The sequence below is a fragment of the Acinonyx jubatus genome, chromosome B4, assembly GCF_027475565.1.
Source record: "Acinonyx jubatus isolate Ajub_Pintada_27869175 chromosome B4, VMU_Ajub_asm_v1.0, whole genome shotgun sequence".
In the NCBI taxonomy this organism is placed as follows: Eukaryota; Metazoa; Chordata; class Mammalia; order Carnivora; family Felidae; genus Acinonyx; species Acinonyx jubatus.
Genome location: NC_069387.1, coordinates 6,762,238 through 6,776,094, shown reverse-complemented (window position 1 = coordinate 6,776,094; position 13,857 = coordinate 6,762,238). Strand labels below are relative to the sequence as shown.

General features: G+C 41.4%; 1 protein-coding gene across 1 annotated transcript in view; it reads right to left on the bottom strand.

The window, feature by feature from the left end:
• Window positions 1-1,973, bottom strand: part of ITIH2 (inter-alpha-trypsin inhibitor heavy chain 2) — a 37,245-nt gene extending 35,272 nt beyond the window's left edge. Inside the window, exons 1-2 of the mRNA XM_015079450.3 lie at window positions 1,762-1,973; window positions 411-485 (exon numbers count right to left, since the gene is read on the bottom strand). Of these exons, the coding sequence (XP_014934936.2) occupies window positions 411-485; window positions 1,762-1,845 (159 nt within the window). The 5' untranslated portion in view covers window positions 1,846-1,973. The remainder of the gene's footprint in view (window positions 1-410; window positions 486-1,761) is intronic.
• Window positions 1,974-13,857: the final 11,884 nt, after the last annotated feature.

Genomic DNA, 13,857 nt, shown 5'->3' with positions numbered 1-13,857 from the left:
GGCTTCCCTGGAGAACTCACCCCCAAGAGTTAGAGGACACATCTGTGCTGTTGCTGGCGACCTCCAGGATACAGCCTTGGACATGGCCGGTCCCCAGACTCTGAGCTACTCCCCACCGCAGCAGTGACTGCCCCAGGAGGATGTGTGCTCAGGGGGAGGTATCTGCCACCCCCGGGAGAAGAAATGCCCTCCCTAAGAAGAAATCCTTCCTTATGAGGCAGTAACATCATCCCATAGTCTTAAAATTAGAAGGAAACACATAGCTCTTCATCCTTTAAGGAACTAAGGTGACCATTATGATAAAAAATAAAGCTCTGAGACCATTTAGCAAGAAGCATCTTAATCTTTTCCTCCCTTCGGTCGTGATCTCTTTCACTCGTTGTCCCTTTCGAGACTGAGGCTTACTGTACCTGAAATCTCTGTTTCTCTGGTGCAAACTGAAATTTCCCCGGGGCCAGCTCCACGAGATCTCCATATTCTGCAAACTTAGAAAAGAATTTAGGATATTTATTTCTATTAATAAAAAAGATTCAGAGCAAAGGAGGCAGCGAGGGAAGGCATAAGGGATTCATTCATTATGCTTTGCTATCTTGTTTCCTATAAATCTGGGAAATCCCATTTTTTAATACAATGACTTCTTTAATGTTTTTATGTTTGCTAGTTATGTCTCAGAGGTGACCAAATGGAAGCTGTTATCCTCCAATTTGTTGGACGAAGGAACGCATTTTTTAGTCGGCCAGAAGACGATGGGGGCATTCAGGTGGGGGTCACTGCAACCCAGTGATCAGGGGGGTGCCTGGGGGAGGCATGGGGTAGATCTTGGCATCAGCAAATGTGTGAGTGGATAAATATGTCCATACGTCTCCTCCAATTTAAAATGTTGATAGGAAAGGAATGCACAAACACATTTGGGTATCTTGGCTTGGATCCCTGGCTCTGTCAGTGAGATTTCCAACACCCTCCGGGGGTTCTTAAGGTGTTGGAAAATAAGATCGTTTCTAAGCAGACAGAGTGATTCCCCCCACACCCCTGCCATCCCGTTCTTTGGCATTTTTGTGGGTAATCCACTCTGCAAGTATTACAAAGCCTCTGCATCTCCTACAATATTCCCATAACACACATTGCTTTTCTGGCGTCAGCATAACTCTTGCGTGACATTCAAAATGACTCAGTCCAAAACTTTCCTTCTGTTGGCCATGGCCAAGGATCTGAAGTAGAAGCCTTGAACTCCCTGGAAATAATTCCTGCCATCTGCCAGCCTGCAGGCCATCTCCTCCCAACAGGAATATTTAAAGTGCCCTCACTACAGGACTCATGGTTCACATGGGTATGAAAACCAATAGTGTTAATGACTTTTCTTATACTGATAGCAATGTGTCATCCTCATCCAGCTAATAATTATTAAGTGCTTCCTAGTGCTTGTGTTGTGCTAGGTAGTTTACATATGGCATTGAATTCCCCTAGTACCTTTGGGGTGGGACAAGGATCCCCATTTTTCAGATAAGGAGTAGGCAGCCGGGTTCCATAGATGGCGCCCCGTGGGGCCGGTCCATTGAATTTGACTTAATACTCATGCAAATCCCATTAATGCTTTCAAAGGTAAGTACACATTCCAGTAATTAGAAAAGCGAACACTCCTACCCAGATGAATTTTACCACAAATATCCTTTCCGCACAGACCACAGTCCTTAAATAGCAATGGCCACAGACTACTGGGCAAACGCACAGGGCAACAACAAGGGGTTTTCTGGAAGTACTTACTTCTGGAAGTCCACTGGTGGGGATTTCGAAGCCTCGTGTCACAGAAACGAAGAAGCAGACGAGAAGGCACGTGAGTCGACTCATTTTGCTGGGTGGCTTTGCCAAGCTCTCCGTGCAGGGTCTCAGGAGAATTCCACTCCTCGCTGAGCCCAGTTCAAAGGAACAGCAGAAGAGTGCGTTTTTTAAAAGAAGAAAAAAGGAGAAGAAAGCTCTCAAACTTTGTTCAAAAACGGGACAAATATTTGTTCTGGAGTTCAAACTTGCGCTGTGGGGGTGGATCGGACACCCAGAGGTTATTCAAACAGCAAAGCCAGAGGTAGTCAGTGAGCTGTGAGGACAAGTCAGGGTCAGATGGATGTGCTTTCTTTGCCTTTTGCTGATTTCTGTTCATCTCAGAATCAGAGGGACCTGAAGATCAGCATCATCCTCTTTCACGGACCAGGTGGGGAACTATATGGAGAAAGAGAGTCAGAGAAATAGCGTCAGTGTAGAGTTTCTGGAAACGAAGCCCTTTTATTCAAATGAAAGCAGGAGAAGTTTAGCACAAGCGGAGAAAGAAACACAATGGTTTTCTGAGCAAAGCATTCACTGCTAACCTGTTGCCCTCTGTCTCTGATAACTGAAGATCCACTGCAGTAAAGCACCGGGCACACAGCCGTGCCAGGTACAAAGGCACGCTCTTTAGTGGGGATATTTCATGAGTGTCTTTGACTCAGAGGACAGTATCTGTTCTTGTGGCTGTCCCTGATCAGCCTCACTCAGGTCCGTGGAAAAATTAATTCTCCTCAGTTCCAGAATCAGAGAAAACCCAGTCTGGAAACACTGTGGATGACTGCTTCCCATTTGTGGTCTGGAGATAATAAGATAATGTCAGCTAAGAGGTACTGAGCCTTTGTGGTGTCAGGCTTTTTACTTATTATCTTTAACTCTCTCTCTTTTTTTTTTTGAATCTATACAAGAACCGTGCAAGGTATGTGCTATATTTATCCTCCTTTATAATGGAGGAAAATAAGGCTAAGTAATTTATTCCACATCTTACGGTAAGTGGAGACACAGATCCAGCAAGGTTGGCCTGACCCCAAGCACTTTGCTCTCCATGACCACACAGGCTTAGGAGAGGTAACCTGCCGTCCATCACTGGGATCCAGTGTTCCAGGTGTGAATCTAGACTAGAATTCACCTGAAGTCCCCAACCTGCATGGTAAGTCTACTTGATGAGTCTTTCTCTTGAGTTTCTATTCCAGATGTCTGCTTGAACAAGGGTCATGCCGTGGACCCCAGTTTGGTCAGCAGGGGACCTGAGCCCCCATGCCTTTTCTGGTTTTCCTTCTCAGAGTAGAACCCATGGCTTCCTGCCTAATGTTCTGGGATCTAACACCTGGCCTTGGACTTGTAGCTGGAAATGACCACTCTCTAAAGTCCACTCCCACGGGGGAACCTGCACCTGCATGGAACGAGGAAATCTGCTTTGGCCTCAGACACGTGATGCTGGAGAGCTCTTTCCAGGGGATCCTATTCTGAGCACACCCAGCAGCTTCCCTCGAACCCAGAGACTCACTGTGAGAGTTACATCGAACACACGGCCATTGTCTGAGACAGCCGTGGATTTTGTTTAAAGGGAAATGGTTTAAAAGTTTATTTCAGAAACAATGTAAAGGAAGAAAGAAAGTCAAAAACAATGCCCCGAAGAGAAATTTATATTGAAATATGCAGGATGGTACATAAAAAAACTACAATTTTATTTATAATATCCATGCACATGCCAAAAATCATTCGAAGTGTAGTTTCAAGTAGAATATACAATGCAAATTAAATTAAAAAAAATTGACAATTAAAAAAAAAGTCAACCATACGCCATCTCCATGAGACACTTCATCTCAATGAGACAAAAACAGACTAAAAGTTGATATTGCATTAAAATTCTGTTCATTTCAAAGACTTAAAAACAACGAGGGTGTTACAAAGGGGGTGTCAGGTTAAAATAGATGTAGCAAATCATAACAAAAAGAAAGTCAGAAGAGAGAATTAAGTTTAAGATTAGAAATTAACAATTTGGAGGGGCACCTGGGTGGCTCAGTCGGTTAAGTGTCCCACTTCGGCTCAGGTCATATCTCGTGGTTCATGAGTTTGATCCCCACGTCGGGCTCTGTGCTGACAGCTCAGAGCCTGGAGACTGCTTTGGATCCTGGGTCTGTCTCTCTCTCTCTCTGTCCCTTCCCCTCTCGCACTCTGTCTCTTGCTATCTCTCAAAAATAAATAAACACTAAAAAATTTAAAAAAAAAAGAAATCAACAGTTTGGAGAAAAAAATGATAATAAAATACGTTTTTAAATTGGAAGACAGTGATCCATCAATCTGATTAACAAATGCAGAATATGTGAAAACAATTTAAAAGTGAAGATGAGGCATACGGTATTTTTTGTGAATTTTTTTTAATGTTTATTTTTGAGAGATAGCGTGAGCAGGGGAGAGGCAGAGAGAGAGAGGGAGACATAGAATCCGAAGCAGGCTCCAGGCTCTGAGCTGTCAGCACAGAGCCTGATGTGGGGCTTGAAGTCACGAACCAGGAGATCATGACATGAGCTGAAGTTGGATGCTTAACGGACTGAGCCACCCAGGTGCCCCAAGATGTAGAGTATCAATATGAATTGACCAGTGTGTCAAATTCATTTACATTAAATGTAAAATATTTATTAAAAATGGCCCATAATATAGAGGTAAACAGAACAAAAAAACGGAGAGAGAAATAGAAAAATTACATAAAAAAATAATTGAGCCTGACCACTTTTTGGAACTTCACACGATATACAATATCTGGACAACGTACTGAAAGTGACAGTGTGGTTTTTAATTAATTCAATGAAGTAGATGTTGTTTTCACCCACAAATCTGAATTACACACTAAAAAAATTTTACAACCAATTTACCTTACTAAAAATAATAAATATTATCCTGGACCACATTTTCATACCAGGAAAGAATAATCCATTGGAGTGAAAAGGGGATTTGCCTAGGTGATTGAGGCTGTTATTACATAAGAAAATTTATCAAACTAAAACTTCAGCAACAAAAATACTAAAAATTTCTCACTCTCAATAGCTATTGAGAAGTCACTCAATAAATTACAAAATCTATTTCAGGTGAAAGTGCTTAAAACATTAATCTCAGGAAGCTTTTTTTTTTAATATGCAGGAAGAGTGCATGTGCGTGTGTGTGCGCGCGCGCACACATGTATACAACCAAGACTCAAACTGGAAAAAATCAAGAAACACTATGCAGAAAAGTCACTTCTCCTAAAAAGAGAAACCACAAGATTTGTTTTTGCTGAGGGTGTGATTCCTAATGTAGAAAATTTAGAGACTCTCATTAAAAAATTTACTAGAAGTAGCAAATCTGTTTACCAAATAGCATGGTACACAAGTGAACCCGCAAAATCAGTTACATTTTTCTTTACTAGTGATTGCCCTAGAAATGGCACAAAAGAAGTACCTTTTTACTAAGTGTATCAAAAGCACATAGACATTTAAGTCAGGACAGAGATTTATAACAAGAACCATCTTAAACTTTGGTAAAATAAAGGAGTTTATAGAACTGGAAAACTCTACGGGATGAAAAGACAAAAGTCAAAGAAACATGGTTTGAAACCACTAAGAATTATGCCCCATGTTTTAGGTTTTAAAGTTCATTACAAAGCACAAGTTAAAAAACACCTATGGTGTGATGCTTAAAAGTATAGATGCTGATCAATGGAATAAAATAGTGAGTCCAGAAATACATGTCATATAGAATATATTACAGACCCGTAGCAACAAAACACTAGGGAATGAATTCAGTCCTTCATAAATGCTCCTGGAACAATTTGATAGTGGTATGAAAAAGAATCAACTGTAATCCGTACCTCATGTGATATACAACAAAAATGTAAATTATTCAAAGAATTTCATGTTAAAAAGAGTAATGAAAACTGGCTAGCCTACTACGTGCTGGGCCTTTTTTGAGACACCTAAAAAAGGAAACAGTAGAACGAGTAAAATACACATGATTAGCAAAACTGGTTAAGGTTTACTAGGACCGACGAAAGCTGCAATCTGTCTTTACCTGTCCTTTATAGAGGAGGGCACGGAGGTTCAGAGAGGTTAAGTGACTTGTTCAAGGTGGCGGAGGCAGGACGGGAACACGGGCTGAGGCTGGCAAACCTCACAGAAGATGTGGCTCCTAGATGAGCAAAGACATGACATAGAAGGAAATGTAGACGTTACATTACACGGGTTAAACAATACTCAGATGGAAAACAAAAGCGGCTTTAATTTACCATCAAACACATACTTTAGTCCTCTGATATCCGTGGGGACAAGTTCCAAGATCCTCAGTGGATGCTTGAAACCGTGGATAGTACTGAGCCTTATGTACGCTGTTGGTTCCTCTACATACATACCCACGATCAAGTTTAACTTACAAGTTCGGCAGAGTAAGAGAGGAGCAACAGTAACTAACAATAACATAGAGCAATTTAACAAGAGAGTGAAGTTCTGTCTGTACGTGTGGTCTCTCTCTTCTCTCTCTCAAAATGCCTTACGGTCCTGCACTCACCCTTCTTGCCATGGCGTGAAATGACAAAATGCCTACGTGATTAGATGAAGTGAGGTGACGCAGGGGTCACATGTAGCGTGAGGCTGCTGTTGACCTTCTGACCTTCTGAAGATCCTCTTCTAGATCGTGGTTGAGATGGCGGGAAACCAAAACCGGGAAACTGGAACTCTGGATAAGGGGTGGGGAGGGGGGGGGGACCGCTGTATTACACCAAAATACAACTCAGAGTCTTACAAACGGTACCGGGAGCTGTAGAGAAACGGATGATCACGGATTGCTTGGTGGCACAGAGACTTGCTCCGTCTGTCTGGTGACCAACGTGGTACAAATATAAGCCACGAGCTCTAAAATCTTGCCACACTATCTCTACCCCAGAAACAAATTCCCGGGAAGTGATACAAAGGGAAAATTTTATAAAAAGTTTATACCAGTGAAATATGGACAAACGGCAAAGGGAGAAACGATCAGGGGCTAAGAGAGCCGCGCGTTGGGTTAACGAACTAGTTCATGTACCATAAACACCCTGATGGAGACTGACTGTCAAGTGGCTCAGCGTGGCGGTGCACAAGGATGTGGGAAGGGCAGACAGCACTCAGCAACCTGTGATAAACTGGAGAAGAGGACGTGGTTCTGGAAGGTATGGCCAACTCCCTTCGGGAAAGACGCCCATTTCACAGAGGAGACGTCGCTTCCGTGGGTCTAGGAGGACGGGCAGGATTTGTCCAGGCTGACCGTGGGAGAATGCCACCCAGGAAGGGAGCATAGGGGGTGCAGAGGCGGCCGGGGCATTCGGGGCGATGGGCGTCCCTCGGTCTGGCAGGAGATGGCCAGGGGCCCAGGTGCAAGAGAGCCTGATACGCCGCACGAAGGGACTCTCAACGTTGTGCTCTGGGCGTTGGGAGTCCAACGAGGATTTTTAGAAGGACAGAAGCAAGACAAAACACGTTTTATAAAGTTCACTTCAGGTGAAGCGAGGATGACGGAAATGGAAGTTTCTGAGGCAGCGGAGGTGCTCACGCGCAGGGGAGGCATGGAGCTCTAAGCCAAGGCAGCCGCATTGAGGACCGATAGTAAGATGCTCACGTGAAATGCTCTGTATTTATGTCACTTAGCAAGCGGGTACTTTTGATGTATAGAAGTGCATGCGCTGATTATTGCTGAGTAACAACGAACAGCTTGCAGATGGGTGAAGACTTGCATTTACAGCTATAAAAACTGGGCAGTTGGCAAATAGCCACGAAGTCTTGGTGACTAAAATGTAGTGTTTAGGTGGAGGTTCTTTAAAAAAAAAATTTAATGTTTATTTATTTATTTTTATATAGACATATATTTTAATGTTTATTTACTTATTTATTTTTTATTTAAGTTTATTTTTTAATTTACATCCAAATTAGTTAGTATATAGTGCAACAATGATTTTGGGAGAAGATTCCTTAGTGCCCCTGACCCATTTAGCCCATCCCCCCTCCCACAACCCCTCCTGTAACCCTCAGTTTGTTCTCTTCTGTTTTTATATTATTTTTGCTTCCCTTCCCTTATGTTCATCTGTTTTGTCTCTTAAAGTCCTCATATGAGTGAAGTCATATGATATTGGTCTTTCTCTGACTAATTTCGCTTAGCATAATACCCTCTAGTTCCATCCATGTTGTTGCAAATGGCAAGATTTCATTCTTTTTGATGGCCGAGTAATACCCCATTGTACATATGTACCACATCTTCTTTATCCATTCATCCATCGATGGACACTTGGGCTCTTACCATATTGTTGATAGTGCTGCTATAAACATTAGGGTGCATGCATCCCTTCAAAACAGTATATCTGTATCCGTTGAATAAATACCTAGTAGTGCAATTGCTGGGTCGTAGAGTAGTTCTATTTTTAGTTTTTTGCAGAACCTCCATGCTGTTTTCTAGAGTGGCTGCACCAGCTTGCAGTCCCACCAGCAGTGCCAAAGAGATCCCCTTTCTCCACATCCTCGCCAATATCTGTTGTTGCCTGAGTTGTTTATGTTAGCCATTCTGACAGGTGTGAGGTGGTATCTCATTGTGGTTTTGATTTGTATTTCCCTGATGATGAGTGATGTGGAGCATTTTCTCATGTATCGGTTGGCCATCTGGATGTCTTCTTTGGAGAAGTTTCTATTCATGTCTTTTGCCCATTTCTTCACTGGATTATTTGTTTTTTGGGTGTTGAGTTTGATAACTTCTTTATACATTTTGTATAACCCTTTATCTGACATGTCGTTTGCAAATATCTTCTCCCAGTCTGTCAGTTGCCTTTTAGTTTTGCTGATTGTTTCCTTCGCTGTGCAGAAGATTTTCATTTTGATGAGGTCCCAGGAGTTCATTTTTGCTTTTGTTTCCCTTGCCTCCGGAGACGTGTTGAGTAAGAAGTTGCCGCGGCCAAGATCAAAGAGGTTTTTGCCTGCTTTCTCCTGAGGATTTTGATGGCTTCCTGTCTTACATTGAGGTCTTTCATCCACTTTGAGTTTATTTTTGTGTATGGTGTAAGAAAGTGGTCCAGGTTCATTCTTCTGCATGTCGCTGTCCAGTTTTCCCAGCACCATTTGCTGAAGAGACTGTCTTTATTCCAATGATATTCTTTCCTGCTTTGTCAAAGATTAGTTGGCCATACGTTTGTGGGTCCATTTCTGGGTTCTCTGTTCTGTTCCATTGATCTGAGTGTCTGTTCTTGTGCCAGTACCATACTGTCTTGATGATTATAGCTTTGCAGTAGAGCTTGAAGTCCGGGATTGTGATGCCTCCTGCTTTGGTTTTCTTTTTCAAGATTGCTTTGGCTATTCAGGGTCTTTTCTGGTTAGGAAAATCCTGTTAGGATTGTTTGTTCTAGCTCTGTGAAGAATGCTGGTGTTCTTTTGATAGGGATTGCATTGAATATGTAGATTGCTTTAGGTAGTATTGACATTTTAACAATATTTGTTCTTCCTATCCAGGAGCATGGAATCTTTTTCCATTTTTTTGTGTCTTCTTCAATTTCTCTCATAAGCTTTTTATAGTTTTCAGTGTATAGATTCTCACCTCTTTGGTTAGATTTATTCCTATGTATCTTATGGTTTTTGGTGCAATTGTAAATGGGATTGATTTCTCTTTCTGTTGCTTCAATGTTGTTGTATAGGAATGCAACCGATTTCTGCATATTGATTTTATATCCTGCAACTTTGCTGAATTCATGAATCAGTTCTGGCAGTTTTTTGGTGGAGTCTTTTGGGTTTTCTATATAGAGTATCATGTCATCTGCAAAGAGTGAAAGTTTGACCTCCTCCTGGCTGATTTGGATGCCTTTTACTTCTTTGTGTTGTCTGATTGCAGAAGCTAAGACTTCTAATACCATATTGAATAACAGTGGTGAGAGTGGACATCCCTGTCTTGTTCCTGACCTTAGGGAGGAAGCTCTCAGTTTTTCCCCATTGAGGATGATATTAGCATTGGGTCTTTCTTATATGGATTTTATGATCTTGAGGTATGATCCTTCTATCCCTACTTTCTTGAAGGTTTTTATCAAGAAAGGATACTGTATTTTGTCAAATGCTTTCTCTGCATCTATTGAGAGGATCATATGGTTTTTGTCCTTTCTTTTATTGATGTGATGAATCACATTGATTGTTTTGCAGATATTGAACCAGCCCTGCATCCCAGGTATAAATCCCACTTGGTCGTGGTGAATAACTTTTTTAATGTATTGTTGGATCTCGGTGGCTAATATCTTGTTGAGGATTTTTGCATCCATGTTCATCAGGGAAATTGGTTTATAGTTCTCCTTTTTAGTGGGGTCTCTGGTTTTGGAATCAAGGTAATGCTGGTTTCTTAGAAAGAGTTTGAAAGTTTTCCTTCCATTTCTATTTTTTGGAACAGCTTTGAGAGAATAGGTGTTAACTCTTCCTTAAATGTTTGGTAGAATTCCCCTGGAAAGCCATCTGGCCCTGGACTCTTATTTTTTTGGAGATTTTTGATTACTAATTCTATTTCTTTACTGGTTATGGGTCTGTTCAAATTTTCTATTTCTTCCTGTTTCCATTTTGGCAGTGTATATGTTTCTAGGAATTTGTCCATTTCTTCCAGATTGCCCATTTTATTGACATATAATTGCTCATATTATTCTCTTATTATTGTTTTTATTTCTGCTGTGTTGGTTGTGATCTCTCCTCTTTCATTCTTGATTTTATTTATTTGGGTCCTTTCCTTTTACTTTTTGATCCAACTGGCTAGCAGTTTATCAATTGTGTTAATTCTTTCAGAGAACCAGCTTCGGGTTTCATTGATCTTTTCTACTGTTTTTTTGTTTTTGTTTTTTTATTTTGATAGCATTCATTTCTGCTCTAATCTTCATTATTTCCTGTCTTCTGCTGGTTTTGGGTTTTCTTTGCTGTTCTTTTTCCAGCTCTTTAAGGCATAAGGTTAGGTTGTGTATCTGAGATCTTTCTTCCTTCTTTAGGAAGGCCTGGATTGCTATATACTTTCCTGTTATGACTGCCTTTGCTGCATCCCAGAGGTTTTGGGTTGTGGTGCTATCATTTTCATTGGCTTCCATGAACTTTTTAATTTCCTCTTTAACTTCTTGGTTAGCCCAGTCATTCTTTAGTAGGATTTCTTTAGTCTCCAAGCATTTGTTACCTTTCCAAATTTTTTCTTGTGGTTGATTTCCAGTTTCATAGCACTGTGGTCTGAAAATATGCATGATACGATCTTGATCTTTTTGTACTTGTTGAGGGCTGATTTGTGTCCCAGTATGTGGTCTATTCTGGGGAATGTTCCATGTGCACTGGAGAACAATGTATATTCCGCTGCGTTAGGATGAAATGTTCTGAATACATCTGTTAAGTCCACCTGGTCCAGTATGTCATTCAAAGCTATTGTTTCCTTGTTGATTTTTTGATTAGATGATCTGTCCATTGCTGTGAGTGGGGTGTTGAAGTCCCCTACTATTATGGTATTACTATCAATGAGTTTCTTTATGTTTGTGATTAATTAATTTATATATTTGGGTGCTCCACATTTGGAACATAAATGTTCACAATCGTTAGGTCTTCTTGGTGGATAGACCCCTTAATTATGATATAATGCCCTTCTTCATCTCTTGATACAGTCTTTATTTTAAAGTCTTGGTTGTCTGATATAAGTATGGCTACTTCGGCTTTCTTTTGGCGACCATTAGCATGATAGATGGTTCTCCATCCCCTTATTTTCAACCTGAAGGTGTCTTTAGGTCTAAAGTGGGTCTCTTGTACACAGCATATAGTTGGATCTTGTTTTCTTATCCGTTCTGTTACCCTATGTCTTTTGATTGGAGCATTGAGTCCATTGACATTTTGAGTGAGAACTGAAAGATATGAATTTATTACCAGTATGTTGCTTGTAGAGTTGGAGTTTCTGGCGGTGTTTTCTGGTCCTTTCTAGTCTTTGTTACTTTTGGTCTTTATTTATTTATTTGTTTGTTTTTTTCATCTTTTCTCCTCTCAGAGAGTCCCCCTTAAAATTTCTTGCAGGGCTGGGTTGGTGGTCACAAACTCTAATTTTTGTTTGTCTGGGACACTTTTTCTCTCTCCTTCTATTTTGAATGCCAGCCTTGCTGGATAAAGAATTCTTGGCTGAAGAGTTTTCTGATTCAGGACTTTGAATATACCCTGCCACTCCTTTCTGGCCTGCCGACTTTCTGTAGATAGGTCTGATCCCGGATAGACCTGATCTGCCTTCCCTTGTAGGTTAAGGACTTTTTCCCCCTTGCTGCTTTCATGATTCTCTCTTTGCCTTGAGTATTTTGTGAATTTGACTACGATATGCCTTGTTGATGGTCGGTTTTTGTTGAATCTAATGGGGGTCCTCTGTGCTTCCTGGATTTTGCTGTCTGTGTCTTTCCCCAGGTTAGGAAAGTTTTCCGCTATGATTTGCTCACATAACCCTTCCACCCCTATTTCTCTCTCTTCCTCTTCTGGGACCCCTATGATTCTGACGTTGTTCCTTTTAAATGAGTCACCGATTTCTCTAATTCTTAAATCGTGCTTTTTTGCCTTAATCTACCTCTTTTTTCTGCTCCATTATTCTCTATAAGTTTGTCCTCTATATCGCTGATTCTCTGTTCTGCCACATCCATCTTTGCCGCCACAACATCCATTCGAGATTTCAGCTTAGTTATAGCATTTTTTATTTCATCCTGACTAGCTTTTACTTCTTTTATCTCCACAGAAGGGGATTCTGATCTGTTTTCAACTCCAGCTAGGATTCTTATTATCATGATTCTAAATTCTGGTTCAGACATCTTGCTTGTATCTGTGTTGGTTAAGTCCCTGACTGTCGTTTCTTCATGCTCTTTCTTTTGGGGTGAATTCCTTCATTTTGTCATTTTGATGGGAGAAAAGGAATTAATGAGGTAAAAAAAATTAAAATTAAAAAAATTAAAATTAAAAAATTAAAATAAAATACACACACACAAAATCAAATAAATGATGCTAGATCCTAGGTGTGTTTTGGTCTGGATGTTGAAAGGGGCTTGATAGATTAGAGAAAAAATGAGAAAGAAGAAAAAAAGGAAATCGTTTGAAAATTTGAAAAAAATGAATACACTGAAGTAGGCTAAAATGAAATGATGGAAGTAAAATGGAATTTGAAAAAATTTGCACGAAAGTAAAAACTATAGTAGAAAAAAATGAAAGAAAAAAATTTTTAATAAAAATTGACAATAAAAATGAATTTTTTCTCTTTCTGTTTTCAAGAAAAAGAAACAAAAAAGAGAAAAAAGCAAAAAAAAAAAAAAAAAGAAAAGAGAAAGAAGGAAAATTGAATAGATGGACCGGTGAACAGACTGAAATACAACTGAAATTACTTCATTTTCCCCTAGAAGTCAGACTATGAAGCGCTTTATAGTTCATGAATTAAGCAGGCGGAGAGACTTGTGTTCCTGAAGAGCGAGGTTGGCCCAGGTGGGCGGGGCTTGGTGTAACAGCTCCGCTCTCCACTAGGTGGCACTGCTCGCCTCCTGGGGTGGATCGTTGCGGAGCGTGTAGGTGTGTGTACGCGCATGCGTGATAGCGGTGAAAATGGTGTCCCCCAGCAATGAGTCTCTGGTACCAGAATTCTGTTCTCCCCATCAGCAATCGCGCTCCCGACCTTTGTCTCCGGCTTCCATCCACTCCCCGCTTTCACCCAGTCGGTGACCGAGCCCCGAGTAGTACCTCTCTCCCGAGTTTTGTCTCCGATGCGGCTGTTTCTCCCAACCGCTTACTTGTGAGGGAGGGCGGCTTTGACCTGTCCCGCCCGTCTGCGGGAGGCTCTCACCAGCGATGGATGGCCGGGTGCCGGCCACACCCAGGAATGTTCGCGGTACCAGGCTGCTGCCGCTGCTGCCCCAAAACTGCGGCCGGATGCCAGCCCGCCCCAGAAAAAGTTCTCGAGGCAGTGTAGCAGCAGCGCCTCCGGGATGAGGGCAAATCGCAACACACGCCTGGCGCCAGGCTCCACCCCCAGCGACCTTGTTTCCAGCTGAGCGAATGT